This window comes from Nomascus leucogenys, chromosome 7b (genome assembly GCF_006542625.1).
Source record: "Nomascus leucogenys isolate Asia chromosome 7b, Asia_NLE_v1, whole genome shotgun sequence".
Classification (NCBI taxonomy): Eukaryota; Metazoa; Chordata; class Mammalia; order Primates; family Hylobatidae; genus Nomascus; species Nomascus leucogenys.
Genome location: NC_044387.1, coordinates 6,951,541 through 6,979,102, shown reverse-complemented (window position 1 = coordinate 6,979,102; position 27,562 = coordinate 6,951,541). Strand labels below are relative to the sequence as shown.

The 27,562-nt window shown below is 54.3% G+C and overlaps 1 protein-coding gene across 4 annotated transcripts in view; it reads left to right on the top strand.

Annotated features, from left to right (window-relative positions):
• The window catches only part of MPPED1 (metallophosphoesterase domain containing 1), a 99,220-nt gene extending 71,878 nt beyond the window's left edge, over positions 1 to 27,342 (top strand). For all 4 annotated transcript variants that reach the window (XM_030815404.1, XM_030815405.1, XM_030815403.1 and 1 more), the window contains 3 exons: positions 18,831 to 18,946; positions 22,964 to 23,077; positions 25,898 to 27,342. In XM_030815404.1, coding sequence (XP_030671264.1) covers positions 18,831 to 18,946; positions 22,964 to 23,077; positions 25,898 to 26,016 — 349 coding nt within the window. In that variant the 3' untranslated portion in view covers positions 26,017 to 27,342. The remainder of the gene's footprint in view (positions 1 to 18,830; positions 18,947 to 22,963; positions 23,078 to 25,897) is intronic.
• The last annotated feature ends 220 nt before the right edge of the window (positions 27,343 to 27,562 follow it).

The following is a 27,562-nucleotide window of genomic DNA, read 5'->3' as shown; positions in this document are numbered from 1 at the left end:
TTTTTTATTACTGGGGTGCTCCTTGGGGAGTGAGGAAGAGGATAACTATTTAGTTTTATTCCACAAACCCCAAGGCTGGGCTAGGCCTGCAATTACCCCATTTTACAGAAGGGCAGGCAGAGGTTCAGGCAGGGATGTGGCTTGCCCAGGGCACCCGCGGGATGGCCCTTCAGGCTTCCAGTCCTAGCTCTTCCTGCTCCAGGGTGGAGGCCATTCAGTGGCCTTTCTGAACTCCTCCCGTGTGGCAGGCCTCCGTCCTCAGAATAGCCTTCAGGTGCACACGGGCCTTTTTGGCCCCCTGAGGAGATTGAGGCCTGGGGATTGAGCTGATATCCTCATGCCCTCAGGAATAAACTTGTTAATTCATTCATCGAGGATGCACAGAGTGCCAGGGAGACCCTGAGGACATGGTGTGGGCAGATAGACACCACTGCTACCTTCATGGGGTTTACGTTCTCATGGGAGACTGTCAACAGCCAACTCCATCATCAGTAAGAGCCATGAAGGAGCGGCCTTGGGTGCTGGGGTCAGGGCAGGCTTCCCACGGGGAAAGCCAGAGGTTGAAGAGATACAGGCAGCTAAGTGCAGGTGAAAGGGTATAGCAGGCAGAGGGAACAGCCTGGGCAAAGGCCAGGAGGCTTGAGAGGGCCTGGGGCATTTTGGGGACCGCAGAGCTGAGTGTGGCTTCCGGGGGCCTGGGTGGATGACAGCAAGAGAGCAGAGGCTGAGCAGCCAGATTGTGTTTGGTGCCGCCAGAACCCAGGTCCCTGGGTCCCTGGCCGTACCCCTGTCCACCCACCGTGCTGCTGGTAGCTAGGACTTTGCGGGGCGGCCTTCTCCCTTAAGGGTGTCAGGTAGCCTCTCTGAGCCCTGGGCTTCCCAGTAAGTGGAAAGGTGACATAACGTGATCTAGGGAGCGTGGGACACCACCCTGCGAGAGTCTCTTGGTGGAGAGGGACCCTCAGCTGCCGGTATCCCCAGGTGATGCTAGAAGTGACACAATTGGAAGTGGCATTAACCAGCCCCTAAAAATGTATTCACAGCTGAAGAATCCCCTGGTCTGGCTGCCGATCCTGCCTGGTGTTGAGTGGGGTGTGGGGGCGTTGTGCACCCCCTCCCCAGCTGTCTGTCGAGGTTCTGGCTGGGGCCCTCCACTCCCCTGGCGCCGGCCGCCTGGGCATATGGCAGCTCATTTGGGGGGTGCAGGTGACGGAGCTGCTTGTGATCATTGTGAAGTTCAGATGTTCCAGATTTTCCTTTTCTTCCCCTCTGCCCTCAACATATTGGCTACCACGTGGACTGCAGGAGGCATTCCCTCCAGCTTTAGAAGCACAGTTAGACCAGCAGGCAGGGAGCGGGGATGGAATAAACACTAGCAACAAGTGACCTAATAGCTGCTGCAGCTGGACATGTGGGTAGGGCTGACCAGGCTGAGGGGCAGACGTGTTCACCATGTGGCCTTAGGAGGTAGACGGCACAGCAGAGGACAGAGGGAAGTGACAGGAGGCAGTCTCGCCAGTGCAGGAAGCCTCCCCTATAGGCAGGCACCCAGGGGAGAGGTGATGTGGCCTTACCAAGCAGTGAGCTGCCCGTCACGAGGGGCGTGCGAGCAGGGGGTCTGCTATGGGTGGGCCTAGTGCCCTTCCAGCCTCTTCCCCTTTACAGGGCCACAGTTCCTCTGCCTGTGGCTGGCAATTCCCCCTTAAGCAGAGGGATGCATGGACCCATTCCCAGGAGGTCCTCTCTCTGCTAGACTTGGAGGCTAGCCTCGATATTGAGGGCTTTACATAGCAAGCTAGGAAGGGGAAGCAAAAAGCAAACATATGGTTATAGCAACTGGCTTTTCTTCTGTTACCACTAAGAGATACTCTGCTTGGGAGAATGGTAGGTCAGATTTTCTTTTTCCCTGGAGATGGGGTCTTGCTCTGTCGCCCTAGCTGGAGTACAGTGGTACAGTCACAGCTCACTACAGCCTTGACTGCCTGGGTGCAAGTGATCCCCTCACCTCAGCCTCCCAAGTAGCTGGGACCACAGGTATGTACCACCATGCCCGGCTGATTTTTAAAATTATTTGTAGAGATGGGGTCTCACGATGTTGCCCAGACAGATTTCAAACTCGTGGGCTCAAGCAGTCCTCAGTGGGTTAGATCGTAATGGTTTTGACTTCCTTGTTTGTTGAGCCACACACTCTGAGGCCGGCTGTGGTTTGTCATGTGCCTGGCTCTGTGCAGGGCTCGGGAGACCCTGAAATGGATCAAGTCTGCCTCCCAGGAGCTCAGGTTTTCCAAGGGCCTATAACTATAGGGGACAGGGGCCTGTGAGTGTTGGCATCCTCTGCTTACCCAGCCTTTGCACAAGCCAGACCCCCTGCTCAGTGCTTGTTTGCATGTTCTCATTCAGTCCTTGCAGTGGATTGATTCTCATGGGTGTGTGCTGATGCAGTGTCTCTGGGTGGTTTTCATTTGCATTCCCCTAATGACCAGTGAGGCCGAGAATCTTTTCCCATGTTGATTGGCCACTTAGATTTCCTCTTTTGGGAAGTGCTCAAGTCTTTTGTGCATTAAAAACAATAATTGGGTTGTTAGTCTTTTTCTTACTGGTTCATGGAGATTCTTCATGTATTCTGATTATGAGTATAAGCCTTTTCCCAGTTGTGATGTTACTAATAGCTTTTCCCACTCTGTGACCTGTCTTTCCCCTGTCTTAGCAGAGCCTTTGGGTGAACGGAAGTTTTAAATTTTTGTGTAGTCAAATATCTGCGTGTTTTTCTTTGTGATAAATGCTTTTGGTACCTTATTGCAGAGATCTTCTGTTCTCTGGAATAATGAAGACTTCTTTCTTTTTTTTTTTTTTGAGATGGAGTCTCAGTGTGTCACCTAGGTTAGAGTGCAATGGCATGATCTTGGCTCACTGCCACCTCTGCCTCCTGGGTTCAAGTGATTATCCCGCCTCAGCCTCCTGAGTAGCTGGGATTACAGGTAGCTGCCATCGTGCCCAGCTAATTTTTGTATTTTTGTAGAGACAGGGTTTCACCATGTTGGCCAAGCTGGTCTTAAACTCCTGACCTCAAGTGATCCACCTGCCTCGGCCTCCCAGAGTGCTAGGATTATAGGCATGAGCCACCTTGCCTGGCCCTGTTTCTATATTGTCTTCCAGAACTTTTGCTGTTTTGCCTCTTATGTTCAGGTGTTGGATCCACTGGAAATGATTGTGTTGATGGTGTGAGGTAGGGATCTTGTTCAGGGTTTTTCCACATGGACACCCTCCTGGCCCAGCACCATGTGTAGAAAGCCTATCCTCTTTACTCCTACCACCCTTATGTGACACATGGGGTCTGTGTCTGGCTTCTCTCTCCTGCTCCATTGGGCCATTCAGTGTAGGACCACCCTTCTTTATTACTCTGGCAGTTGATTTATCTTCTCTTTATTCTACTAGAGTGTCTGAAGCTTCATAGGTACAGGGACCCAGATTTCTCTTTCTCATAGACCTAACTCCAGTGCCCAGTACAGAGTCTGGCTCCTCATAATAAGTATTTGTTGGATGAATGAATGAGTGGATGAGTGACCAGATGGATGGATGGCAAGCTGTGGGGACTCAGTTAAAATCCAGGCCTGGTTTATTCTCCTGCGACTGAACCTTTCTGGGGTTCCTCCCAGGCCTGTCACCAGCTCCCTCCCCTCTGGTTCCTTCTTCCTCTTCTGCTGTTCTCTCTAAAGCAAGGCCTAACTGTGCCCCCTGCTGGCTTGCCATGTTGCCCCCTTGATACCATCCCCTTCACTCTCAAGCTGAAGGCCAGATGCCCCCTCCTGTGTCCCCTGGATCTTGGGCCCTGCCCTCCCCAGCAGGGGTTCCATCACAGCATCATCACTACTGGGGGCAGGGCCATAACCACCGCTGCGCCCTGCACTTACCAAGCCTTTCGGTCTGTCCAGGCAAGAAGGGATGAAAGTCTTATTAGGGTGGCATGTTTGTGCTGCCCCCTCCCAGGGCACCGTGATGTTCCAGGGCTCAGGGAGGCCGTTTGTGGACCCTCAGGTGCAGCCAGTGTTGGGCCTTCGCTGAGAGCAGCTTAGCGGAAGGGGGTGGGAACCAACTGCAGGAGAAGAGGAAGAACTCAGCTGGTACAAAATCCTAAGTGTTAAAAAAAATCCCGTATACATACCGTATTCATTTATGGGTTTTGGATGCATTTTTTTGTTCTCATTTAACTGAAAACGGCCTTGATTTTAAAAAAAAAGAGTGAGGGAGAGAGTGAAATTGGCACGCAGCGAGTCCATCTGGTCTAATTACTTCTGGTATTTTGAAAGAAGGGATCCAAACCTGCTGAGACATTAAACTTTGAGAAGTGGCTGCCGGGCCCGTTGCTGGGCGTCTGCGCTCGGATCCTGATTCTCGGCTCAGGGGTTTCACTGTCTCCCGGCAGGGCTGGACCTCAAGGCCAGGCAGGGGTGCCAGGATGCCCTGCACCTCTCTGTGGGACCCAGCGGCCTCGGGGGTCAGCCCTCTTCAAACAGCCAGGGCTGCTCCAGACCATTCTGGAATATGCATCCTGGTATGTGGTTCCCAGCTGTTTAACCTTGGGTCAGAATCTTGGCTTTCTGTGAAATACCAAGAGGGATAGTCCCCTTGCAGAACTGCCCTCGGGATTGAAGGAGGTCCTGTGTGCGCACTGCTTGGCATGTGGTGGGCATTCACACGCCTGCTGCTCGACGTTTATGACCACCCAGGCTAGGGGACGGAGGCGATACGGGTGGTTTCTCTACTGCCCACAGCCATGGGACGGAGCTGCAGCCAGCGGGCCTCTGGGATGAGGCTGGGGTGGGTCGTGGCACTGGCCTTTGACCTCTGTTCCTTCCCTTCCCTTTGTGCACTCAGCAGCCCTGCCAGTTGGATGGGGCCAGAACGGAGCAGTCTGGAACTTGAAATCTGTACCCTGAAAGAGCTCAGGACCAGGGGTTGATGTGATTGTAGTGACAGTCCCTGTCTTTTGCTGGCCCGGAGGCCCTGTCCTCTGAAACAGTCAGGGAGGCCTAGACTCTTGTCCCCCTTTTATGGCTGAGAGGTCTGAGACCCCAGCAACGAAGTGTCTTGTGTGAGGTCCTGCGGGAACTGAACGAGCTGGGCCTGCATGGCAGGGAGGATGGAGGCCCCACCTGGTGTGCACAGCGAGCTGCCAGAATGCTTCTTTCTAACTTGATGAATGTATATTTTAGAGAAAAAAAATAAGACAGGATGATCTCCTGGCCCCATAGCTTCCGCCTTGCCTCCCACCAGAACGGGGCCGAGTCCAGGGAGTGGAGGGCAGGGTGGGCGGGATGCTTGGCCTGCCCCGAGGCAGCCCCCACTCCCCCAGCTGTCACTGCTGATGGGTGACAGTCGTGAGGCTGGTTCTCCCGTCTCCACTCTGCCCCATGGCGTGCTCCACCCAGGATTCAAGGCAGCCAGTGATGCCACCCTTCCCAGGAAGCCCCCCGGGGGTCGGTTTGGACTGCCAGCTCCTCTGCAGCATGCCACGCCCTCGGTGCCTCCTCCTGTCTGTGCATGAGACACAGGGGGGCCTGGCACTCAGTGCCAAGTTTCTGACCTGGAATCCTTTGCCCTTTCTCTTAAGAACCCTTTTAAATCTCGTATAAACATTTGTGTTTTAGTCTCCAATAATTCCCTCTGGGGCGTTACGGGTATTGTCATTTTAGATGGCAGGCTCTTGGCCAGCGAGGTGCAATCTGGGGGAGTCCTGGGCAGTCTGGTTTGGGGTGTGGCTGGTTTAGGGGGTGTAGCCCAGTTTGGGGGTACTCCCTGGGGGATTGTGTCTGCCTCAGTCTGTGGGCACACCCAGCAGGGGCCACTTTACGTGAGTTTCTTGGCTTGGGGCATCCTGGACCACACAGGTCCGCTGGCCTGAGGACAGCCCTGGGGATCCAGCTCCTGCTTCCTGTGGCCAGTGGGGGCCTTTTCTGTTCTGCTGTTTTCCTGAAGCCCTCTGGGGCCCAGCGTACCAAGGATGGAGGGCAAGTCCAACTCCCCACTTAAGTGGCCAAGGCCTCCCTTCTTGCGGCCCCATGGCCGTTAGGACTATGCCGTGTGGTTCCAGGGGCCGGCAGTCCCCATGCACCTGGTGCAGTGCTGCTTGCATGTTACCTTGTATTTCTGGGTGGTTCCAGCACAAGGCTGGCCTTCCCCAGTTTGTTTGGGCAGGTGAGGCAAAGACGTTCCCCCCTGCTTCATACCCGAGACCCGCATTCGGCCGACTGCCCGGTGTGTTGTCCCATGTAATCTGCCTAGCAACAGGCAAGGCAGGATGGTCTTCATTTCCATCTTACAGACGGGTCAGGTAAGGCTTGAGCAGGTCTAGCACCTGCCTCCAGATCTCAGCCTTAGGAAGAGGCAGCCCTGGGTCTGGCTCAGGCGTGTAGACTTGGGCAGCTCCTGGCCTTGGCCGTCCAGTGGGCAGCTTGCTCTGGCAGCTGCTGCCTGGCTTCCCCTGGGCCCAGCCTCTGGCAGTCCCTGCTGAGCTTTGGGCTCCTGGATCCCTGTCCCCTTCTGTGACGGATTCCTCCTGAGCACTGGGTCCTGCATCTGTAAAGAGGACTCTCCCTCTCCCCTCATAGGGCCCTGGATGGTGAAACAGGGTGAGGCACGCAGAGCCATGCGGCTGGGGCATTGTGGAGACCTACATGGCGTTTCCGTCATCCCCTGCCTTGAGCCCAGATCAAGTCAGGAATTGCCACATCTGCTTAGGAGTGGCTGTAGAGCCTGTCGTCTAGGGCAGGTGTGAGCCCCGCCTGAGCCTCTCAGGGAAATGGGGCATTCTGTGATGGCTGCTTGAGGGGCTTGGGAGCCAGCTGGCACATGCCATGGGTGAGGCCCAAGGCAGCCAGCAGTGCCCACCCAGAGTGATCCCACGGCCGCCCACCTCCTTCTCCTTCCTGCGCTGGCTTCTTAGAATTCTGAGCCCAACGCGCAGCATCAGTTAAATTCTGATGGAGGCGAAGAAATTCTTCAGTTTCTGGTAGCTTGCTGTGCTGCTTCTACAAACACACAGACACACACTCACACACACATATTCACATACACACACACATTCATGTACATGCACAGACATTCCCATACCATACACACTCACATGCACATTCACACATGTACACACAATATCATGTACACACAGAAACATTCACATGCAACATTCACATATACACACACAATTCACACGCACACATACCTATACACCTACACACACATTCATACTCATATACACGTCCACACACTCATACACACGTGTTCACACACACATCCACATACTCAAACACATGCATTCACACATCCACATCCACACACATATTTATAGACACATACACATGAATACACACATTCACACACACACATTCATACACATACGAATTCACCCATACGTGTATATTCACATACGTACACTCACACATATTCATACACACATTCACACACACTAATACACAGTCACAAATACCCACATACACACTCACACAGTCACACACATACACATGGATGCACACGTCATACACATTCACACACACACATTCACACTCACACACAGAGTCACACACAGACACCGCCACGATCTCTCTTTTGCCCCCTTCCTATCTTCATCTTCTGTTCACTTGTCCAGATAAAATTGATTTCACATGGCTGTTTTCCTTTCTAGAAGGCCCCTTAACACACGTGTGCACACTACTCCAGGAGATTAATGTTTGAAACGAATCATCTGCCTCCTTCCTGCCGCAAAGTCCCAGCGAAACAAAAGATGGATGATTCTGTGCATGGGAAGGGTGGGGAAATTAATTAGGAATGACAAAGGACCCCGTTCTTCGGTTCCACTTATCTTGCTGCTGAGTTGCCGTACGCGGTTGTGTGCCCTGGCCAGGTGTGTGATTGACGGGCTTTGGGGACACGTTGCCAGCTCCACGTTGCTCTGCCCCATCTCGGGCAGCCATCGGGCCCCAAGGGCAGTGGAGCTGGACCCCTGCTGTCCATCTCCCCCAGCCTTTGCCTGGGCCCACCAGCCTAGGAGATGCAGAGGGAGGGGTCAGGGCAAACCCCTCTCACCAGGACTGGGCAGATGACAGAGGAAGTTCGGACAGTGGGACATCCCCGGGAGACAGACACCACCTGTGTTGTGTGGAGTCAACACACCGGTCTGGTCTCCATGCAGGCATGCCCTCACTTGGGAACCAGGCATGTCTCTGACATCTCTAAGCCTCAGTTTCCCCTGTTGCAGAATGGGAATACAGCCTCACTGGGGTGCTGGGAGTGTCTGGGGAAGGACTCGGGGCCAACGACAGATGTCATCCTCACCAGAGACACTCTTAATATTGGCTGTGGCCATGGCTGGCTCCCTGGAAAGCCCGGCCTCTTTGGGGAGGGGAGGTATTGGAGTGGGAAGAACAAACGGGTAGGGATCAGGACAGAGAGTGCTTGGCCTTGGGGGAAGGAGATTGGACCTGGACCTGGACAGGCTCCTAGAGCTCAGGGGCCGCTGCAGCAGCCACATGGCTGGAACATGTCACACCCCTGCTTGAAGCTGCAGCTCCTGTAGAGTAGAGACAGCAAAGCTATCCTCAGAGGATTGTCACGAGGAGGGAGTCTAGGAATACCTGGCTGCTGGCAGGTCCTGTAAGAGGCCCTTCTTCCTCCACAGGACTTTCATGGTGGTGGTCACCCCAGCAAGCAGCAGGGTTGCCAGCACTCAGCCTGCACCCTGGGAAATGGGGGCCCTGGGGAGGCTGGGAGGGGCCCCCAGGGGAGGCAAGCCTTCCTGGGGGTCCAGATGCAGCAGAGGGGTGTGAGCACCCTGGATCTGGGTTTGCCTCTGCGGCTTCATCTGTAAAATGGACATGTAAGTCCCCAGTGCAGGTTCATGGGGGAGGGAGAGAGAATGGGACACTCAGCAGATGGCAGAGGTCTCAGAGAGTTCTCGTGACTGTTTTCATCGCTGATACAGGTCTTGGGGCTTCCTGACTGTCAGGGGCTCTGAGGTGGGGCTCCTGGCAGGAGGGTGCAGAGTGAAGAGGGCTAGCGTGTAGTTCCTCCCACCTGCCTGTCGGGTAGAGCACCTGTTTGTTCATTTCATTCTTCGTTCATTAATTCATGGCCATCTTGAGCAACCCCTCCCTGAAGCCGGCCTGGGCAGGAGGGGTTCAGGGATGGACCTCAGTCAGGGTGGAGAGGGGACACCTGTGCTGGGGGAGGCAGGTGATCAGAAGAAACTCCTGGAAGAGGTGGCCTTTGAGCCAGTCCTTAATAAAATATGGGTCGTGGATAATGGGAGAGGCTACGAAGGGCATTTCAGATTTCTGAACTAGCACGAGCAAAACCTGGAGGTACGGAAAGGCCAGAATGTGTTTAAGAAGCTGGAAGTGGATGGTTAAGGTTGACAGGGGTGGTGAGCTCTGTGAGGAGCCTGAACAGAATGGCCTGGAATGTGGGCGGGGCAGATCCTAAAGCCCCATGTGCCAGGCTGAGGGCTGGGCTTGTCCTGGAAGCAGCAGGGAGCCATGGGAGGCGCTGGAGTGGAGGAGTGACATGCAGTAAATATGTGGGTGGGGTCCTAGGAGCCAGGGGTGCAGGCCTCTTCCCCTCTGTCCAGTTGGGGTTAAGAGGGGAACTGGCAAGGGTCAGGGAGCTCAGAGGAGCAGGCAGAAAGTCATCTTGGGAGAGGGAGAACCTGTGGCCTGTCACCCCAGGAATTGTCCGTGTGTCAGCTGCCAGTTTGGGCACAGGACGCAGAAGCCCTGAGCCCTGGCCCATGCCCCTCCGGCTTCCTGTGTGTCCTCGGACACACTGCTTGACTTCTCTGTGCTTCCGTTTCCTTGTCTCTAAAACAGAGGGGCCTCCCAATAGTTTTGCCCTGAGGATGAACTGAGCTACTAGACATGACAGCGACTGCTAAAGGGGATTTGCTGTGGGCAGGGCGGTGGGGTGGGTGGCGCGAGGGTGATACCTGGTCACATTTTCGTCATTCTGGGATGGACATACAGAGTATAGGCCCTGGAACTAGCATTCAGGGTTTGAGCCCTGGCTGTGTCACGTGGGTACCTCTGTCCATCTCAGTTTCTGCATCTGTAGAGTGGAGGCTGTGGTGGCAGCTGCCTCTCTGGGGAGGGGGCGGTGAGGATTGAGTCTGGCTGTCCCTGGAGAGGCCGTGGGCACTGCATCTGTGTGGGTGTCTGCTTGGTGTCCCGTTGAGGGCGGCCCCTACGCCAGCCTTGGCATCATTCCCCAGGCCCGGGTGTGCCTGTGTGCTCAGCACTACCCAGGGCCCCCCAAGGCCCCAGCACTCCAGGAAATGGGGCGCAGCCAGGGATGGCTGTACTCCAGGGTGCTACAGTGACTCCTGGGCACACGACCTGCCCAGCAGCTGTGTACCTTACCTGAGGAGGCAGAGAACCTGAGCAGGGCAGGCTCAGCTTCTGCCATTTCCTACAGACGAGTGTCTCCCCGCTTCCCTGTTCGCGGCTGAGGAACCTGGAATTCATGCTTCAGCGGGAGACTGTTTAATGATTGGCCACGAGGAGGTCATTTATATTGGCTAAGCGGGCTTAATTAGACGGGACTCGAAGGTTACCATAAGAGCACAAAAAAGCTGTTAAGGGGTTAACCTCTGAGAGATTACATTGTATTCAGCGCTCTGTTAAAGTTTGAATTAATTTTTCCCATGGGTTTGTTCACATTCTAATTTTCAACTAAATGAGACATCTGTTTCAGAAAAGGAAAATTTGCTCTGGTTGTCATGGCAACTATCATTCTGTAAGAAAATTATTCCAATGGTTACTTTAGAACAGAAAGACAGAAATTCAGGACATAAAGCCGCCTTCCATGGCTTAGCGGGAATTCGCATCCGTCCTCCCTCCTCAGGCGCTGTGATGTGCCCCGCACAGTGGGGCCGGCATTGGAGATCCTGGACCCTCAGGGTGGTGAGGTTGGGTCCAGGCACTGGGTTGTGTTGGCAACCAGTAGAGTGGCTCTTGCGGCGTCTCAGCATTGCATCTCAGGCATTTGTGAGTCTCAGACCAGTGGCAGTGTGGGCAGTGAGGGGTGGGCTGGATCGGGGCTGACTGGGCCCCTGGTACCCTGACCTCTGAAACACCAGGGGCCCCGTGGGCTTCTGGCCTGCCGGTCACAGTGGTTGATCCCACCTGCCAGGTCTCACTGGACATGGAGACGGTCATCTCATCCCCACACACAGCACGTGGGGAGGCCCTCTTCGCAGTTCGCCTCCAAGAGGGGCTGCTCCTTTTGTCTCCTCTGCCCAGGGCAGAGCCTGACGGTGGTTTCCATGAATGTTGTACAGGGGGCCGGGGGCTGTCCAGGCCTCATGTGTGGCTCAGAGGCCTCTGGGAGTGAGGTCACTCCAAGGGGTCTACTCAATCGTGCCCACCCACCTGCTCCTGCCTGCCTTTGAGAAGTTCCCCTTTCCCAGCCTGGGGATGGTGCTCTGCAGCGAGCAGTCTGTTCTGGGAAGTGTCTCTTCTGGATGTCTTGTGCATGACTTGACTCCTCCTGTCCCCCCACATATTTTTTTTTTTTTTTTTGAGATGGAGTCTCGCTCTGTCGCCCAGGCTGGAGTGCAGTGGCGCGATCTCGGCTCACTGCAACCTCTGCCTCCTGGGTTCAAGTGATTTTCCTGCCTCAGCCTCCTGAGTAGCTGGGATTAAAGCATGTGCCAGTATGCCCAGCTAATTTTTGTATTTTTAGTAGAGACGGGGTTTCACCGCATTGGCCAGGCTGGTGTTGAACTCCTGACCTGAAGTGATCCACCCACCTCGGCCTTCCAAAGTGCTGAGATTACATGAGCCACTACACTTGGCCCCTGTCCACCGACATTCTAATAAAAGCTGGAACATCACCTCTTCCCATTGATGGAGCTCCCGGGTATTTAGAAGGCATTTTCACAGTGGTGGTGCCGTCTAATCCTCCTAATTGCTCTCCTCCTCCCTCCTTTCCTCCCCTCCGTCAGGCAGTGGGACACAGAGGAGAGCAAGAGGACTGGGGACAGAGGCATCGTTAACCCCATGTTTACACAGGAGGAAACCGAGGCTGGAAGAGGTGCAGTGACCAACCAGGGGCAGAACTGGGGTGTCCGATGCCCACTTCAGTGCCCTTTCTACCCAGTAGAGGAAAACAAGGCAGCCTCTGGCCCCCTAGACCCAATGTTGTGGTGTCAGCTGCCCCCATGTCCCCAGATCCTGCAGGCAAGTCTGGTCTCTCTATGCATTTGGAGATGTTCTCATGGCCCCCCAGATAGGCAAGGGTGTGATGGGGAGGGAAAAAGGAACAAATTCCAGACCTGCTGTCCTGTTGAGATCTAGTTCTTCACCCAGCTCTGCCTGGGCCTCCCTGTGTGACCCTGGGAAGTGGAACAACCTCTCTGGGCATTGGGGTGGGGGAACAGGGCAGATTCCGGCTTCCTAAGATTTGAGGTCATGTGTTTCCAAGAAGCTGGCAGGAAACTGTCACCCCTAGAGGAAGGCTCCTTGGTGCTGGGTGAGGGGAAGGTGGGACAGGCAGCGGCTCTACCAGGGGCCAGCTCCTGGGGGTCCACAGGGTCTCTGATACGTTTCCGAGTGTTTCCTTCAAATAACCACCCCCTGCCATGGCTCTCGGGAACCAACAGACGTGTTCTCTCCATACTGATGAGGCTTCCTCCTGCCTTGTAAATATTTGATCAGATTTTTGAAAAATGGAGGCTGTGTTTGGAAGGCACCACCAGAAATGTGTTGCTTGTTTTTCTGTTGGCTGATGGGGCTGGGGCTCCAGGGAGGACCCTAAGTGGCTTCTAAGCTGCTGAGTCCTTCCCAGAAGCACCTTACCCACTCCCCCTACCTGCCTGGTTCAGCCAGTGGGGCTCCAAATGTGTCTAGGACCACGCATCAGAAAATTCCAGCTGTGAGCTCAGCAGGTTAGAACTGGGGCAGCCTTGGGAGCTGCCAGTGAGACGCTGTCGGCTCTTCTCCACTAGGAACTGCGGAAGGAAAGCATTTTACTCTGTGACTCAGTCCGTGTGGATGTGGGTGGCTATTTAAATAGAAATATATTTAACTGAAGTATCCCTTTCCTGGCTCGATGGACTCTCAAATCTTGGGGAGCTGATGTTTTCTATTCCTTTTTTTAAAAAATGCTGTTGCCATTCATCAAAATGCAATTTGAAAGACCCTGCTGTAGGCCAGAGGTTTTTCATTCAGGCTCTGTGGGTGAATCTCAGGAGGGCTCCACGATAATTATGATGGTAGCAATAATGATGGTAGTGGTGGTATAGGAGGTGATGGTGATGGTGGTGATATTGATAATGGTGGTGGATGATGGTGATGATGATGGTAATGGTGATGGTGGTGATGGGAGTGATGATGGTGATGTTGATGTTGATAATGGTGATGGTGATGATGGTGGTGGTGATGGAGATGATGGTGATAGTGATAGAGGAGGCGGTGGTGGTGATGGAGGTGGTGGTGGTGGTGATGGAGGTGGTGATGATGGAGGTGGTGGTGATGGAGGTGGTGGCAGTGATGGTGGTGATGGAGGTGGTGGTAATGATTGAGGTGGTGGTGGTGATGATGGAGGTGGTGGTAATGATTGAGGTGCTGGTGATGGAGGTGGTGGTTATTGAGGTGCTGGTGATGGAGGTGGTGGTAATGGAGGTGTTGGTGGTGGTGGTCATGATAGAGGTGGTGGTGATGGAGGTGGTGGTAATGATTGAGGTGCTGGTGATGGAGGTGGTGGTGGTGGTGATGATGCTGGTGATGAGATGGTGGAGGTGGTGGTGATGGAGGTGGTGCTGGGGGTGATTATAGGGATAATGGAGGTGATGGGGATGATGAACTTGCAATGTGTTGAACACTTACTGTGTACCAGGCCCTGTTTTAAGTACTTTACAGGGATTAACTGATTTAATCATTTCAACAGCCCTATGGAGTATTATCCCCACTTCACAGATGGGAAATTGGGGCATAGAAGTTAAGTTCTTTGTTCAAGGTCACACAGGTGGTAAGGAGTGGACCATTGTAACCGAGGTCTAACTGCAAGATGCACTCGCAGTTGGGTGTAAAATCGTGTGTATGCATGTCAGGGGGTGATACATATTTCTGCAGAGAGAACCTTGGCTTCCTGCAGGCCTGTGTGGATGTGTCTGAGGGAGACGGTGCCCACTAATGGGATTAGCTACTGTCCTTGGTGCTGCCCACCCAGAGGCCGTTCCTTAGCCATAGCTGCCTGGTTTCCTCAATTGCTGGGCACTGCCTGTAGGTGGGGGTCCCTGAGAGAGCCCGTACTAGGGGTGCAGGCAGCTTTTCTGTGCCCTGCCCCTCACACTTAATTTTTCCTCTCACAGGCCTGGAGGCAGATCCCCAGGCACAACCCAGAAAGCACATCCAGTCTCATTCCCCAGGCCCCCACCTGTGCAAGGGGCTCTCCTGGAGCCTGCTCATGGCTGGGTGTAGGGGACCCCCTTTCTTCTTCTCCCTCAAGAACCGGGCAGGAGCGACAGCCCTCTTCCTCAAGGCCCAGAGCTTGGCTGGTAGGAGATTGGGGACATGGTGGTCTGGTGTGTTCTGCCTGCTTTTAGTACATTCCCCTGGGGGTTCTGGGGCTTTTCTTTCAAATGAGGGGGATCGGTTTCAGCTTTGGCATTTTGGCTGCAATCCCAAGAACAGGTAAAGTCCTGCTCAACATCCTGTTAACAATTTATTCATTAATTCAGTCCCCTCTCACCCACCATCATTCGTTAAACATAGATTTGCGTGTCTCCTGGGCTGAAACAATGAAAAGGCCTTTGACCCCAAATAACCAGCGTGGTCACCCATCCTCCTCTATCACAAGCCCCGTGTCCCAGGAGATGGCTCTGTAGGATTGAAGGCAGGGTGGGGCAGTGGGGAGAGAACATCAGATCTGGGTTTGAGAATGACTTCTCCACTGACCCACTGTGTGAACCTGGGCACTTTCTGTTCCCTCGCCAAACCTCCGTCTTCTAGTCCAGGACCTGCCAGCATAGGACTAAGCTGGGATTTTCAAATGGGATTCCATGGAACCCCCAGGGTTCCAAGGAGGTGCATTGGGCACCTGCCAACAGGGTAGTATGTTGGGTTAACAGCCAGGGGTGTCAGTCACCCCACGGAACAGTGCATGGCCCAGGGAGGGATTTAAGTGGCAGCCTTGGGCACTGGTGCTGGTAATGGAGGTGGTGATAGAGGCACTGGCAATGGCAAAGCCCACCCCTCCCCCAGCCTCCACCGACTCTTGCAGCGTGTGGTGGTGGGAGAGTGGTAGTGAGGAACCCTGTCGGGGGCTGGCACACTGGGACGCAAGTCCTGTGCCATCTCACCGCTGGGAGCCTCAGTGTCCTCATCTGTAAAAGGGGAATAATGCTAGTCCCTCTTTCACGGGGTTCTTGTAACAGCTGAGCCCATCCCAGTAATGTACATACTTGGGGCCTGGCAGAACAGTAGGTGCACAGGAAATGCTGGTGACTATTTTTATTTTCCAACCCCTGGTCTTCAATTTTCTCATCTACAAAACATGTAGAAGGAGACTTGTCTGGCCAACTGTGCTGCAGGGGTGAAGGTCGTCCCAGGGCAGCAGGCGGGGAGGTGACGCGGGGATGGCAATTGCATTACTGTGTAGGGCTGTGTAACTGAGGATCAAATCCAGTGGTGAAAACAACGGAAATTCACTGGCTCATGGTTCTGGAGGCCGGAAGCCTGGAGAGGCCTCTGCGAGATTGGTTCCTTTTGGGAGGCTCTGAGGGAGAACTCTTCCTGGCCACTCTTCTAGCTGCTGCTTTATTTTGAGACAGGGTCTTGCTCTGTTGCCCAGGCTGGAGTGCAGTGGCACAATCTTAGTTCACTGCAGCCTTGACCTCCTGGGCTCAAGCAATCCTCTCCCACCCCATCCTCTTGAGTAGCTGGGACTACAGGTGTGCGCCATCATGCCCGACTAATTTTTTAAAAATATTTTTGTAGAGACAGTGTCTTACTGTGTTGCCCAAGTTGGTCTTGCACTTGAGGGCTCAAACAATCCTGCCTCAGCCTCCCAAAGCACTGGGATTACAGGCATGAGCCACCATGCTTGGCCACACTCTCATGGCTTCTGATGGTTGCTGGTGATCCTGGTCGTTCTTTAGCTTGTGGAAGTGTCACTTCAGTTTCTACCTCCATTGTCACCTGGTGTCCTTCCCTCTGCTGGTGTCTCTATGTTATCACATGGCCCTCTTTTAAGGACACCAGTCATTGGAGGTAAGACCTACACAAATCCAGTATGACCCCATCTTAGCTTGATTTCATCTACAAAGAACCTCTTTATAAATAAGGTCATATTCACAGGTCCTGGGGGTTGGCAACACGTCTTTTTGGGGGACACAATTTGATTCACAGCAGTGGTGGTGGTGGTGGTGGTGGTGGTGGTCGTGGTGGTGGTGATGGTGGCTGTCTTAGACCATTTGGGCTGCTACAAGAAAATGCCATAGACTGGGTGGATTCTAAACAACAGAAGTGTGTTTCTCACAGTCTGGAGGCTAGAATTCCAAGATCAAGGTGCTGGCAGATTCCATGTCTGGTGAGGACCCACTTCCTGGTTCATAGATGGCACCTCCTTGCTGTTTCCTTACATAGTGGAAGGAGCAAGGGATCTCTCATGCCTCTCCTTATAAAGGCACTGATCCCATTTGAGAGGGCTCCACCCTCATGACCTCATCACCTCCCAGAGACCCCACCTCCTAGATAGCCCTTGGGGATTAGATTTCAAAATATTAATTTTGGGGGGATGCAAACATTTAGATCATAGCAATGATTGAGGTAGTGGTGGTGATGGAGGTGGTAGGAGGTGGTGGTGGTGGTGATGGAGGTGCTGGTAGTGGTGACAGAGGTGTGATGGAGGTGGTGATGATGGAAGTGGTGAGGAAGTGGAGGTGGTGGTGGTGGTGGAGGTGGTGGTGGTGGTGATGGAGGTGGTGGTGGTGATGGAGGTAGTTATGGAGGTGGTGGTGGTGATGGAGGTGATGATGGAGGTGATGGTGGTTATGGTGGTGGTGATGGTGGTAGTGATGGAGGTGATGGTGGTGGTGGTGGTGGTGATGGTGGTGGTAGTGATGGAGGTGGTGATGGAGGTGGTGGTGGTGGAGGAGGAGGTACTAGTAATGGAGGTGGTGGTGGAAGTGCTGGTGATGGTAGAGGTGGTGGTGGTGGAAGTGCTAGTTATGGTGGTGGTGGTGGTGGTGATGGTGGAGGTAGTGGTGGTGGAGCTGGTGGTGGTGGAGGTAGTGGTGGTGGAGGTGGTGGTGGTGGAGGTAGTGGTGGTGGAGATGGTGGTGGTGGAGGTGGTGATGGAGGTGGTGGTGGTGGAGGAGGAGGTAGTAATGGAGGTGGTGGTGGAAGTGCTGGTGATGGTAGAGGTGGTGGTGGTGGAAGTGCTGGTTATGGTGATGGTGATGGTGGAGGTAGTGGTGGTGGAGATGGTGGTGGTGGAGGTGATGGTGGAGGTAGTGGTGGTGGAGGTGGTGGTGGTGGAGGTAGTGGTGGTGTAGATGGTGGTGGTGGAGGTGATGGTGGAGGTGGTGGTGGTGGAGATGGTGGTGGTGGAGGTGATGGTGGAGGTGGTGGTGGTGGAGGTAGTGGTGGTGGAGATGGTGGTGGTGGAGGTGGTGATGGAGGGGGTGGTGGTGGAGGAGGAGGTACTAGTAATGGAGGTCGTGGTGGAAGTGCTGTTGATGGTAGAAGTGCTAGTGGAGGTGGAGGTGGCGGTGTTGGAGGTGGTGATGCTGGTTACTTTGTTGACATAAAGGGCCCATTCTTGTGGAATCATGTATGGGTGAAACCTAAGGGATGATTCTGATGCTTTTGTTGCAAATGACTGAAAACCCAGTTCAAATGGCTTTGTGTTGGCCCATATAATTGGGAAGTGCTGAGGTAGGGTGGGTGTCTGGTCCAGTTTGATCCAGCTGTTTCTTGGGTAGCTTAACAGCTGCCGACAGCTCCCAAGGCTAGAAGCTCACTGTTTATACACAGGGATGATAGTATCCACTTTTCTTCTCCTTGAAAAGAGATTCCCTGCAATTGGAAGGATCTAGGTGATGTGTTAACCACTGAACTGACTAGGGGGAATATCTGGCACTGATGGGTCCAGGTCTTGGCTGGGGAGCAGGCTACCAGGCTGGGATTGTGTTTAATGGTCTAGGTCCACCTGGCCCCACCCTCCCAGCTGGGGATGGACTCAACTCTACCTGGACTCCCTGGCCAGAACTTCCAGTATAAGCAAGAATGAGCAGCCCGCACCTGGAATCTGCTCTCTTTTGACTGGGGGTCCACACATCCCGCCTGGGGGAGGGAGGATGGAGGGGCATCTTCCTGGGGGTGGGGGTGGGAGTATTGGAGAATGTATAATGTTCCCTGTGGATTTTCTTAGACAGGCTTGGAGCAGGAAAGGTCTCAGGAAGAAGCTGATATATATATCAGGAAAGGCCTTAGGAAGAAGCTGATATGATATATATGTGTGTGTGTGTGTGTGTGTGTGTGTGTGTGTGTGTGTGTGTGTGTATTTAGCTTTCTTTTTTTTGGTTATGTAAATAATACTTACAGAAAAACAGAAACTGCAGGTAAGCAGGAGACAGGAAAGAGAATTGCCTGGGGACCCACAGCCCGCCAGTGGGTCAGAGTCCTGGTGAGTCCCTGCCTTCCCTGGGTGGAGACCTTCCCTGGGTCTCCAGGTAGCGAGCTGGTCCTGAGGGCCCCCTGGCCCGTGGGGAGCTCCGCCTTCCCTGTGACCGCCCTGTACCTTCACCCGCCCTCCCTCAACCACCTGCACTTCTTCTACAGGCAGCCCTGGTTCTACGGCTGGGGCTTCAACCTCCCGAGAGGCCAAGCCCTGCTGGAGAAATGGAACCTCATTCCGGAAGGCGTAGACATCCTGATAACCCATGGACCGCCACTGGGTAAGGCTTTGCTGGCCCGGCCCTCCAGCTCACCCACCTGGGCTGGTGGGTGGGCTCTGGGATGGGGGGCTGGCTGGGCCTGTATAGGGGAACCCTGGAGGGGCTCTGAGTCCCACTTGCTGGGGCACTGAGGACACGTCGCCCCATGGTCCCTCTTATTTCCTGAATGCCCACTGAGAGCAGGGGGCTTGACTTGTTACCTTGTGGGCTCCTCACAACAGCACAGGAGGCCAGAATCACCTGCCCATTTGACAGGCGGGACCCTGGAGCTTCGGCTTATGCCTCTGCAGACCCCAGTCCCGGGTGCTGAAAATCACCAGAGCCCTGCACAGGGCTTCCTCCGGGCAGCCCTCACTCCCTCAGAAACCCAGGGTCCCCACTTCCTCACCCCCACCCAGCCCAACATCCCCAGGGCCTGTAGACCACCTCCCATCTCTCCTCTGTGCCCCCACCCCACCACCCAATCCACACTGAGGTCATCCCTCATCTGCATACTGCCTCCCCTACCCCCACTGTCCCATCTGGGGGCTTCCTCAGGAAGGTTCCTTTCCTCATTCCCACAGCCTGGCCATCACCACATCCCTCCCATTCCACCTCCAAACTGCCTCCCACTCCCCCTTCTCTTCAAGCTGCTGACCCCGCCTCAGTCCAGGACAATGTCTTCTCTCTCTCTCCCATGGTCATGTGGAGGTGGTGGTGATGGAGGTGGTGATGGTGGAGGTGGTGGTGGTGGAGGTGGTGATGGTGGTGGAGGTGATGAAGGTGGTGGTGATGAAGGTGATGGTGGTGACAGAGGTGATGGTGGGAGGTGGAGGTGGTGGTGGTGGTGGGAGGTGGTAATGGTGATAGAGGTGGTGGCAGTGGGGATGGGGTGGTGATGGTGGCAATGGTGATGGGGGTGGTGATTGAGATGATGGTGGTGGTGATAGAAGTGGTGGTGACGTGCCAGGTGGTGGTGGTGGGAGGTAGTGAAGGTAATGGAGGTGGTGGTGGTGATGGGGGTGGTGATGGAGGTGGTGATGGAGGTGGTGGTGGTGGTGATGGAGGTGATGGTGGTGGTGATGGAGGTGGTGGTGATGGCGGGTGGTGGTGGAGGTAGTGATGGAGGTGGTGGTGGTAGTGGAGGTGGTGGTGGTGATGGGTGGTGGTGGAGGTGGTGTTGGAGGTGGTGGTGATGGGTGGTGGTGGAGGTGGTGTTGGAGGTGGTGGTGGTGGTGATGGTGGGTGGTGATGGTGGTGGTGGTGGTGGTGATGGAGGTGGTGGAGGTGGTGGTGGAGGTGGTGGTGGAGGTGCTGGTGGTGGAGGTGGTGGGGGTGCTGGTGGTGGAGGTGATGGAGGTGGTGGTGGAGGTACTGGTGGTGGTGGTTGAGGTGGTGGTGGTGGTGATGGAGGTGGTGGTGATGGTGGTGGTGGGGGTGGTGGTGGTGGTGGTTGAGGTGGTGGTGGTGGTGATGGGGGTGGTGGTGGTGATGGAGGTGGTGGTGATGGTGGAGGAGGTGGTGGTGGTGATGGAGGTGGTGGTGGTGGTGGTGATGGTGGAGGAGGTGGTGGTGGTGGTGGTGGTGATGGGGGTGGTGATGGTGGTGATGGGAGTGGTGATGGTGATAGAGGTGGTGGTGGTGATGGTGGTGGTGGAGGGGGTGGTGGTGGTGGTGATGGAGGTGGTGGTGGTGGTGATGGTGATGGAGGTGGTAGGGGTGGTGATGGTGGTGATGGAGGTGGTGGTGGAGGTGGTGATGGAGGTGGTGGTGATGGTGATGGGGAGGTGGTGGTGATGGTGATGGTGATGGAGGTGGTAGTGGTGGTGATGGAGGTGGTGGTGGAGGTGGTGATGGAGGTGGTAGAGGTGGTGGAGGCGAAAGTCTTGCCCCTTCCGGTCCACTCGCTTTACATCAGCAGGAGGGAGTTCTCTGTATCCTTGTGTGTGCCATGCCGCCCGTCTGTGACCCTCTGTGGCTCCCTCGGTCCTCTGAATCTCCCAGCAGTTCGGCCCATATCAGTGTCTTGCTCCCACCACCACCTCCAGAAACCCACCATCACTCCCTCAGTGCTTGGGACCAGCCCCTGTGCTGGATGACACTGGTCCAGGATAACCCCTGCAGTGTGTGCCTGGGTTGGAGGGCCCCCAGGCTGCAGGGTAGAGGGTTCAGGAACAGCCAAGCCCCGTGGGACACATTCAGGGGTGAGGGAAGCTTGAGGAGTCAGGAGCGATGACTGCTGTTAGGTTGCGTGGGGGACTTGCACAAGCTGTGATCCCAGAATTGGAGGAGGAGGGTGAGGTAGAGAACGGGAGGGGAAGGGTGTCCCGGGCAGAGGCCATGGGAGAGGCTGTGGGGTGAGGCGCAGTACAGCTTGAGTGTCACCGGCTCACAGTCCAGTTCAGGAAGAAACTCTTGATACCACTTTGTGCCCCTACCCAGCCAGTGCCCCGCGGCCCCTCTGCCTCCTCACAAAGTCCAGGAAAGGAAGGGTTTGTCAGCCTCACCCTCACAGGTGGAAGCGGAGGCCTGGGCCTTGGTGTGATTTAAGCAGCACAGGGAGGTTGTAGCCGGGTTTGTTTCACCCCCACCCGAAGCCACCTGAGTCCTGGGATGGTTCCCGTCAAAATTCGGTGTCATTGGTCACTGACAGTGAGGCTCAGCAGCAAAAGGCGTCTTGTTCACTTCCTTCTCTTTTCATTCTCTCCTTTCCCTATCTCCTTTTTTCCTCCTTTTTTCTTCTCCCCTCTTCCTTCTTTCCTCCCCTCCTCCCTCTTCTTTCTCTCCCTCTCTCCTTTCCATCCATCCATCTCTCCAAACATGGCGTCGTTTGGCTTCCTGCTCTCCGGACGCCCCGCCCGGGCCCCTTCACACACCGCGCGGCTCCTGTCTGGGGGCTTCCCGTGTGCCAGGCGCTCCAGGTGGTGCTGCCCTTGCATCATCTCCGGACTGTGTGCACCAGGGCGCCGAGGTGCTGGAGACCCTTCCCACAACACACACTCCAGAACTGAGGAAGGATCCGGCCTTATGCATGGTGGGATCCCAGTGCCCAGCCCAGCACTCTGTTGGATGAAATGGAGGCACAGAGAGGTTAAGTGGCTTGCCCAAGGTCACACAGCCAGTAGGCAGCAGAGCCTGGGACTTCACCCCAGTGTCTGCCCCCAGCCTGTGCCCAACCCATTCCCAGCCTCTTTTCTCTGCTTTCCCATCCTTCTCCCCCTCCTCCTCCTCCCTCATCTTTGTCTCTATCTCTGTCTGTGTCTTCTCTTTATGCCTGTTGCTGCTCGCTTGGGCCTTTGAGTGGAAGCTTTCCCTGTCCCCTTCCTGGCAGTTGCAGAAACCTGTTCTGCTCACCCAAACAGAGAGGGGCCGCCATGAACCCTAATTGTTTGCTTGGAGTAATCAATTATTCTCCGTTTGTGTAGCCATGTGAGGATAATAAGCAGCCACCATCTGGGCGGCTCCAGGAGGCTGGCAGCGGGGGCAGGCTCAGGCGCAGCCACGTGAGCAATGCTGTACCCACGGAGGAAGTTTCTGCTCATGAGTCTGTGCTGTTTAGGAAGTTTCTGACATGGAAATCTCACTCCTGGGCTGTGTGTTAGGACGCCCTGCTCTGCAACTAACCACCAGGGTGCCTGCCCTTGGGACTCACCCGTCCCTCTCTAGCCCCCGTTTGCTGATCTCTGCGGTGGGCGGATGCCACCTTTGAGGCCACTCGAGCACAGATGGTCTGGGTAACTGCACTAGCAGTTACTGAGCACCCCGCCCCAAGTGCCTGGCCCATGCTAAGCTCTTTCAAGGAGGCCCTCAGTGCAGCCCTATGGAGGAGGAGGGTGAGGCTGCAAGGTCTGGATGGTTTCAGTCCCTGAAGCCTGAGGCAGGGCAGGGTTCCGGAGAGCTTGCTCGGGGAGAGTGGTGCAAAGCCGGAGTCCGGAAGCCCCATGCCTCTTCCAGGATGCAGAAGCTGCCGCTGGGCGTGGGGCGGTGAGGGGCTGGGACAGACCCCTTCATGGCCTCCTGTTGTCTCCCCCATACCAGGCTTCCTGGACTGGGTCCCCAAGAAGATGCAGCGGGTGGGCTGCGTGGAGCTGCTCAACACGGTGCAGAGGCGCGTCCAGCCGCGGCTTCATGTCTTTGGCCACATCCACGAAGGTCAGTACGTAGTGGAGACGGGGACCTCACGGGCTAGGGGCTCCTAATGGACCCTCCAGCAGGGCCTCCCCTCCGTTCAGCCAGAAGGGAAATAAATAGCCCATTCCTACTGTTCGCTTTGTATCTGCTAACTGCCATACACACCCTGGCTGTCAATGAGCTATTGCTAAATGTTTAATAATAGGAAGATGGTCACAACATCCTGCATGACTTGGGGGGTCAATTTTGCTTCCGGGGAGCCCTGCAACTCTGCTGTGCCTCCAGCCTGGGAAGCCACCGGGAAGTGGGCAGGGGGTTTTCAGAGGAAGGGGTATTTGGGCCACGACATGGAGGATGCATTATATTTGGTGGGCACACTATGAATCCCTTAAAACTGGTGGCCCTGTCTTGTTGCTTCTATCCCTGGGGCCTGGCATACAGTAGGTGCTTAATAAGTGTGGAGGGACTACCTGTGATGGTGAGGGTGATGTCAGCTCCGGTTCTATCATCCACACAGCCACGCCCTGGCCTGTTGCTGTGTGCAGGCATTCCCTAGTAGATCTCAGCCATCCTCACCTGAGCCTCATTTCACCAGTTTGGCACAGATGCCTCTTTGTTTGCTGCTTTTGGATATTTATCCCACCTGCTCAAGGCCTCTCTGTCACATCCCTGCCAGGAAGCATATTGGCTGCTGTGGGATGTCTGGACTGACGTGGTTTCCCCCAGAGGCGTCTCCTGGCCCCCTGAACCTCTGTCTGGTTGGACCAGGGACCCCAGGCCTCCACATTGCCTGGTCCACATCAAATCGTTTTCCAGCTCAAAAGCAAGCAAGCCTCAAACCATTCATTCCCCGAGGGCCTCTGCAGCTCATTTTCAAGGGGCAGGAGTGATCAGACCTCACCTGGCCCTGGAGTAGCTCCTGGAGGAGCCCTAGGCACAGAGGAGTCATCAAAGCAGGATGCGAGAGGTCCTGGGAGAGATGGGCAGCTCATGTGCTGTGGGATAACAATAATGGCTGTCATTTTCTGTGGCCCTACTATGGGCATGTAGCTCCATCAGATCCAAAGTTGCTTGTGACCCAAACCACACCCCCACACAATTGGACAAGCACAACTGGACTCCAAAGAATAGGTCCTCACCCATCCACTAACCACTCCCTTCCTCCCCCAGCACCACATAGGGAAGGGGAAATGTTCCTTCTGTCTTGGAGATGACCTGAGCTGAAGGATGAGGGGGATTCTATCAAATAGAGGTGGTGGGAAGAGGGTATGAGGGAGGCAGAGAAAGTACATGACAATGATGATAATGATAGTGATGATGGTGAGAGGATGGTAGTGATAGTAGTAATGATGATGATGGTGGTGGCAATAATGATAGATGATGGCCATGTTCACAGTGGTGTTTGTAGTGATGATGGTGATAGTAGTAATGTCGATGATGATGATGATACTGATGATGGTGGTGGTAGTGGTGACAATGGTGATGATGATAATGATAAATGCAATGGTGGTGATGATGACAATGGTGATGATGATGGTGATTGTGGTGATGATGATAGTGCTGATACAATAATAATGAGGGTGATAATAATGACAGTGGTGTTGGTGGTGATGATCATGATGACATCAATGATGACATCATCAATGATGACAATGATGATGATGATAGTGATGATGGTGGTATGCTGGTGATAATGGTGATGATAATGAGAAGGGTATTGATGATGATCATGGTGGCACTGGTGATGACACCATTCTTGGTGATGGTGGTGGTGGTGATGAATGGTAATTATAAGGGTGGTGGTGATGATGTTGATGGTGATAGCGAAGATGATGGCATTGGTGATGATGATGTTGATGGTGATGGTGGTGGCATGTTGGTGATGTTGATGGCCCTAGTGATGGTGGTGGTGGTGATAATGGTGATGACAATGATGATAAGGGCAGTGATGATAGCACTGGTGATAATGATGGTGATGGTGGTGGTGATAATGATGATGATAATGATAGGAGAAGTGGTAATGATGTTGATTGTGATAGTGATGATGATGGAGTTGGTTATGATGATGTTGACGGTCGTGGTGATGGGGATGATGGTGGTGGTGATTGTAGTGATGATGGCATTAGTGAAGATGATGATGATGGTGGTGGTGATGATAAGGGTGGTGATGATGTTGATGGTGATAGTGATGATGATGGCATTTTTGATGATGATGGTGATGGCGGTGGTGGTGATGATAGTGGTGGTGGTGGTGATAATGGTGGTGATGATAAGGGTAGTGATGATGATGATGTTCATGGTGATAGTGATGATGAAGGCACTAGTGATGATGATGATGGTGATGGTAATGGTGGAGGTAATGGTGAAGATGATGATAAGGGTGTTGGTGATGATGATGTTGATCATGATAGTGACGATGATATCAGTGATGATGATTATGGTGGTAGTAGTGGTGAAAAATAGTGATGATCACGACAAGGGTGGTGGTGATGATGATGTTGATGGTGATGATGGTGGTACAGTGGTGGTGGTGATGGTGATGAGGATGGTAGTGAAGATGATGTCGATGATGATGACTCACTGTGTGCTTCTCATGTGCCAGGCACTGGGCCGAGCACAGTACATAGATAATTATCTCATATAATCCTCACAGCAGGCTTGGAGGTGGCATGTATCATTATCATCTCCATTTTACAGATGAAGGGACTGACCTCGAGAGTTTACTAGCTTGCCCCAAACACATTCAGCCCACAGGGGCTGAGTGCCCTATGACTGCCACACCCACCTGACCACCCTCACTGCTCTGTCTGCTGGCCTGATGGGCATGTGCTTACTTTCCAGGGTATGGTGTCATGGCAGATGGGACGACCACATATGTGAATGCGTCCGTATGCACTGTGAACTACCAGCCCGTGAACCCGCCCATAGTCATCGACCTCCCCACACCCCGGAACTCCTGACTGCTCCCCACTGCCCCTGCCCTGCCCGCCCGTGTCAGCTCCACAGGCCTGGCCCAGCCACCGTTCCTTCCATGCTGAGTTGCCTGGACGACCCATCTGGCTGCGGGGACTGGCCTAGCAGGCAGGTCAGGGCCTTGGAACGACTCTTTAGCCTCTGTCACCTGGAGTTGGGACCCTGCGCATCCCCATCAGGGGTTCTGTGCTCATTTACTTTTTCTGCGTGTACATCCTGCGTGTACTTCGTTAAAGGACCTACTAAGCTCATGGCTCTGTCATGTTTGGGAAATGACTAAATCTTCATTCTTCTCCCTTGGATGCCCTCCTGGTTTGGGAAGCTGCTGCTCTTGAATGGGTTTTGGAAGTTACACAAAATCTCCCTCTAGCCACAGGTCTGTGTGGCGGCATGCCCCTGGGTTAGGGGTGGGTGGGAGGATTCGTGAGCTGCACACAGACAGTCCTTGCTCTCCTCCCAAGTGAGGGAGGAGACAGGCCCAAGGCGGAGGCCCTCCGAGGGAGCATTTAGGGACATCTCAGGAATTCAGACCGCACCTGGCCAGGCCCACAGCAGTTTGCCTGGCATTGTTCCCCCCTTTTTCTTCCCATAGGCATTTTTGTTGACTTGAACAATGACCTGAGTGTCCTAGGCATTCACTCGGAGCCTGGATGATGGGGGCTGGTTCTATAGAATGAGCCACTGGCATGGGTGCCCAGGACCAGCAAGAGGGTTCCCCGTCACAGGGGGATGACCCTTGGTCCCACGGGGAACACACTGCTCTGTCGAACGCGGTAGCCTGGATGGAGGGTCTGCAGGCTTAGGCTGCAGCAGGCCTGCCATGGGTGTGAACCCATGTCCAGGCACGCACCGACACACATGCACGCACGCACCCCTCCTAATTGAACCAAGTGAGTCCTGTGTTTCTCTTTTCTGCCCCGCAGTGAGGTTCTGTTCCTTGGTGTGGCTTCCCTTGCACCGTTAGGATTCTGTCTGGCATGCCTGCAGCCGAGGAAGCCTAAAGGGCTCAAAATCCACATCCCAGGACCAGCCGGCCCTGTGAACGGGAGGGTGGCACAGGGACCGAGCGGGCCCCAGGCTCCAGCAGCCCCACCTTGGACAGCTTCTTTTTCTTCTTTGAATTAAGACTGGAGGGGGTGGGGCCAGGGCAGTGGTGGGAACCGGTAGGGCCTAGATGAGGGGCAGGCAATCAGGCAGAAATGGGCAAGTTCAGGGTCAGATTCTGTCGTTATTTAATATTTTGTTCATCATGGACTTTTTTTGCATTTATTTTGATTTTTAACATTGCATTAAAGTAGTATTATTTGTCCTGATTGGTGACTTTTTTTGCACCCCCTTTACGTTGTACATCTGAGAGAAGGGTGTCACTCCCTCACCCAGGTCCCAGCCCTGGGAACCAGCCTACCGTGAGCCCTTTTGCAGATATAGTCTCATTTCATCCTCAGATGGTCCTTCAAGGTAGGTACTTTAGTCCCATTTTAGAGATGAGACGATTGAGGCCAGAGGGGTGTGGTAACTTGCCTGGGGGCTCAC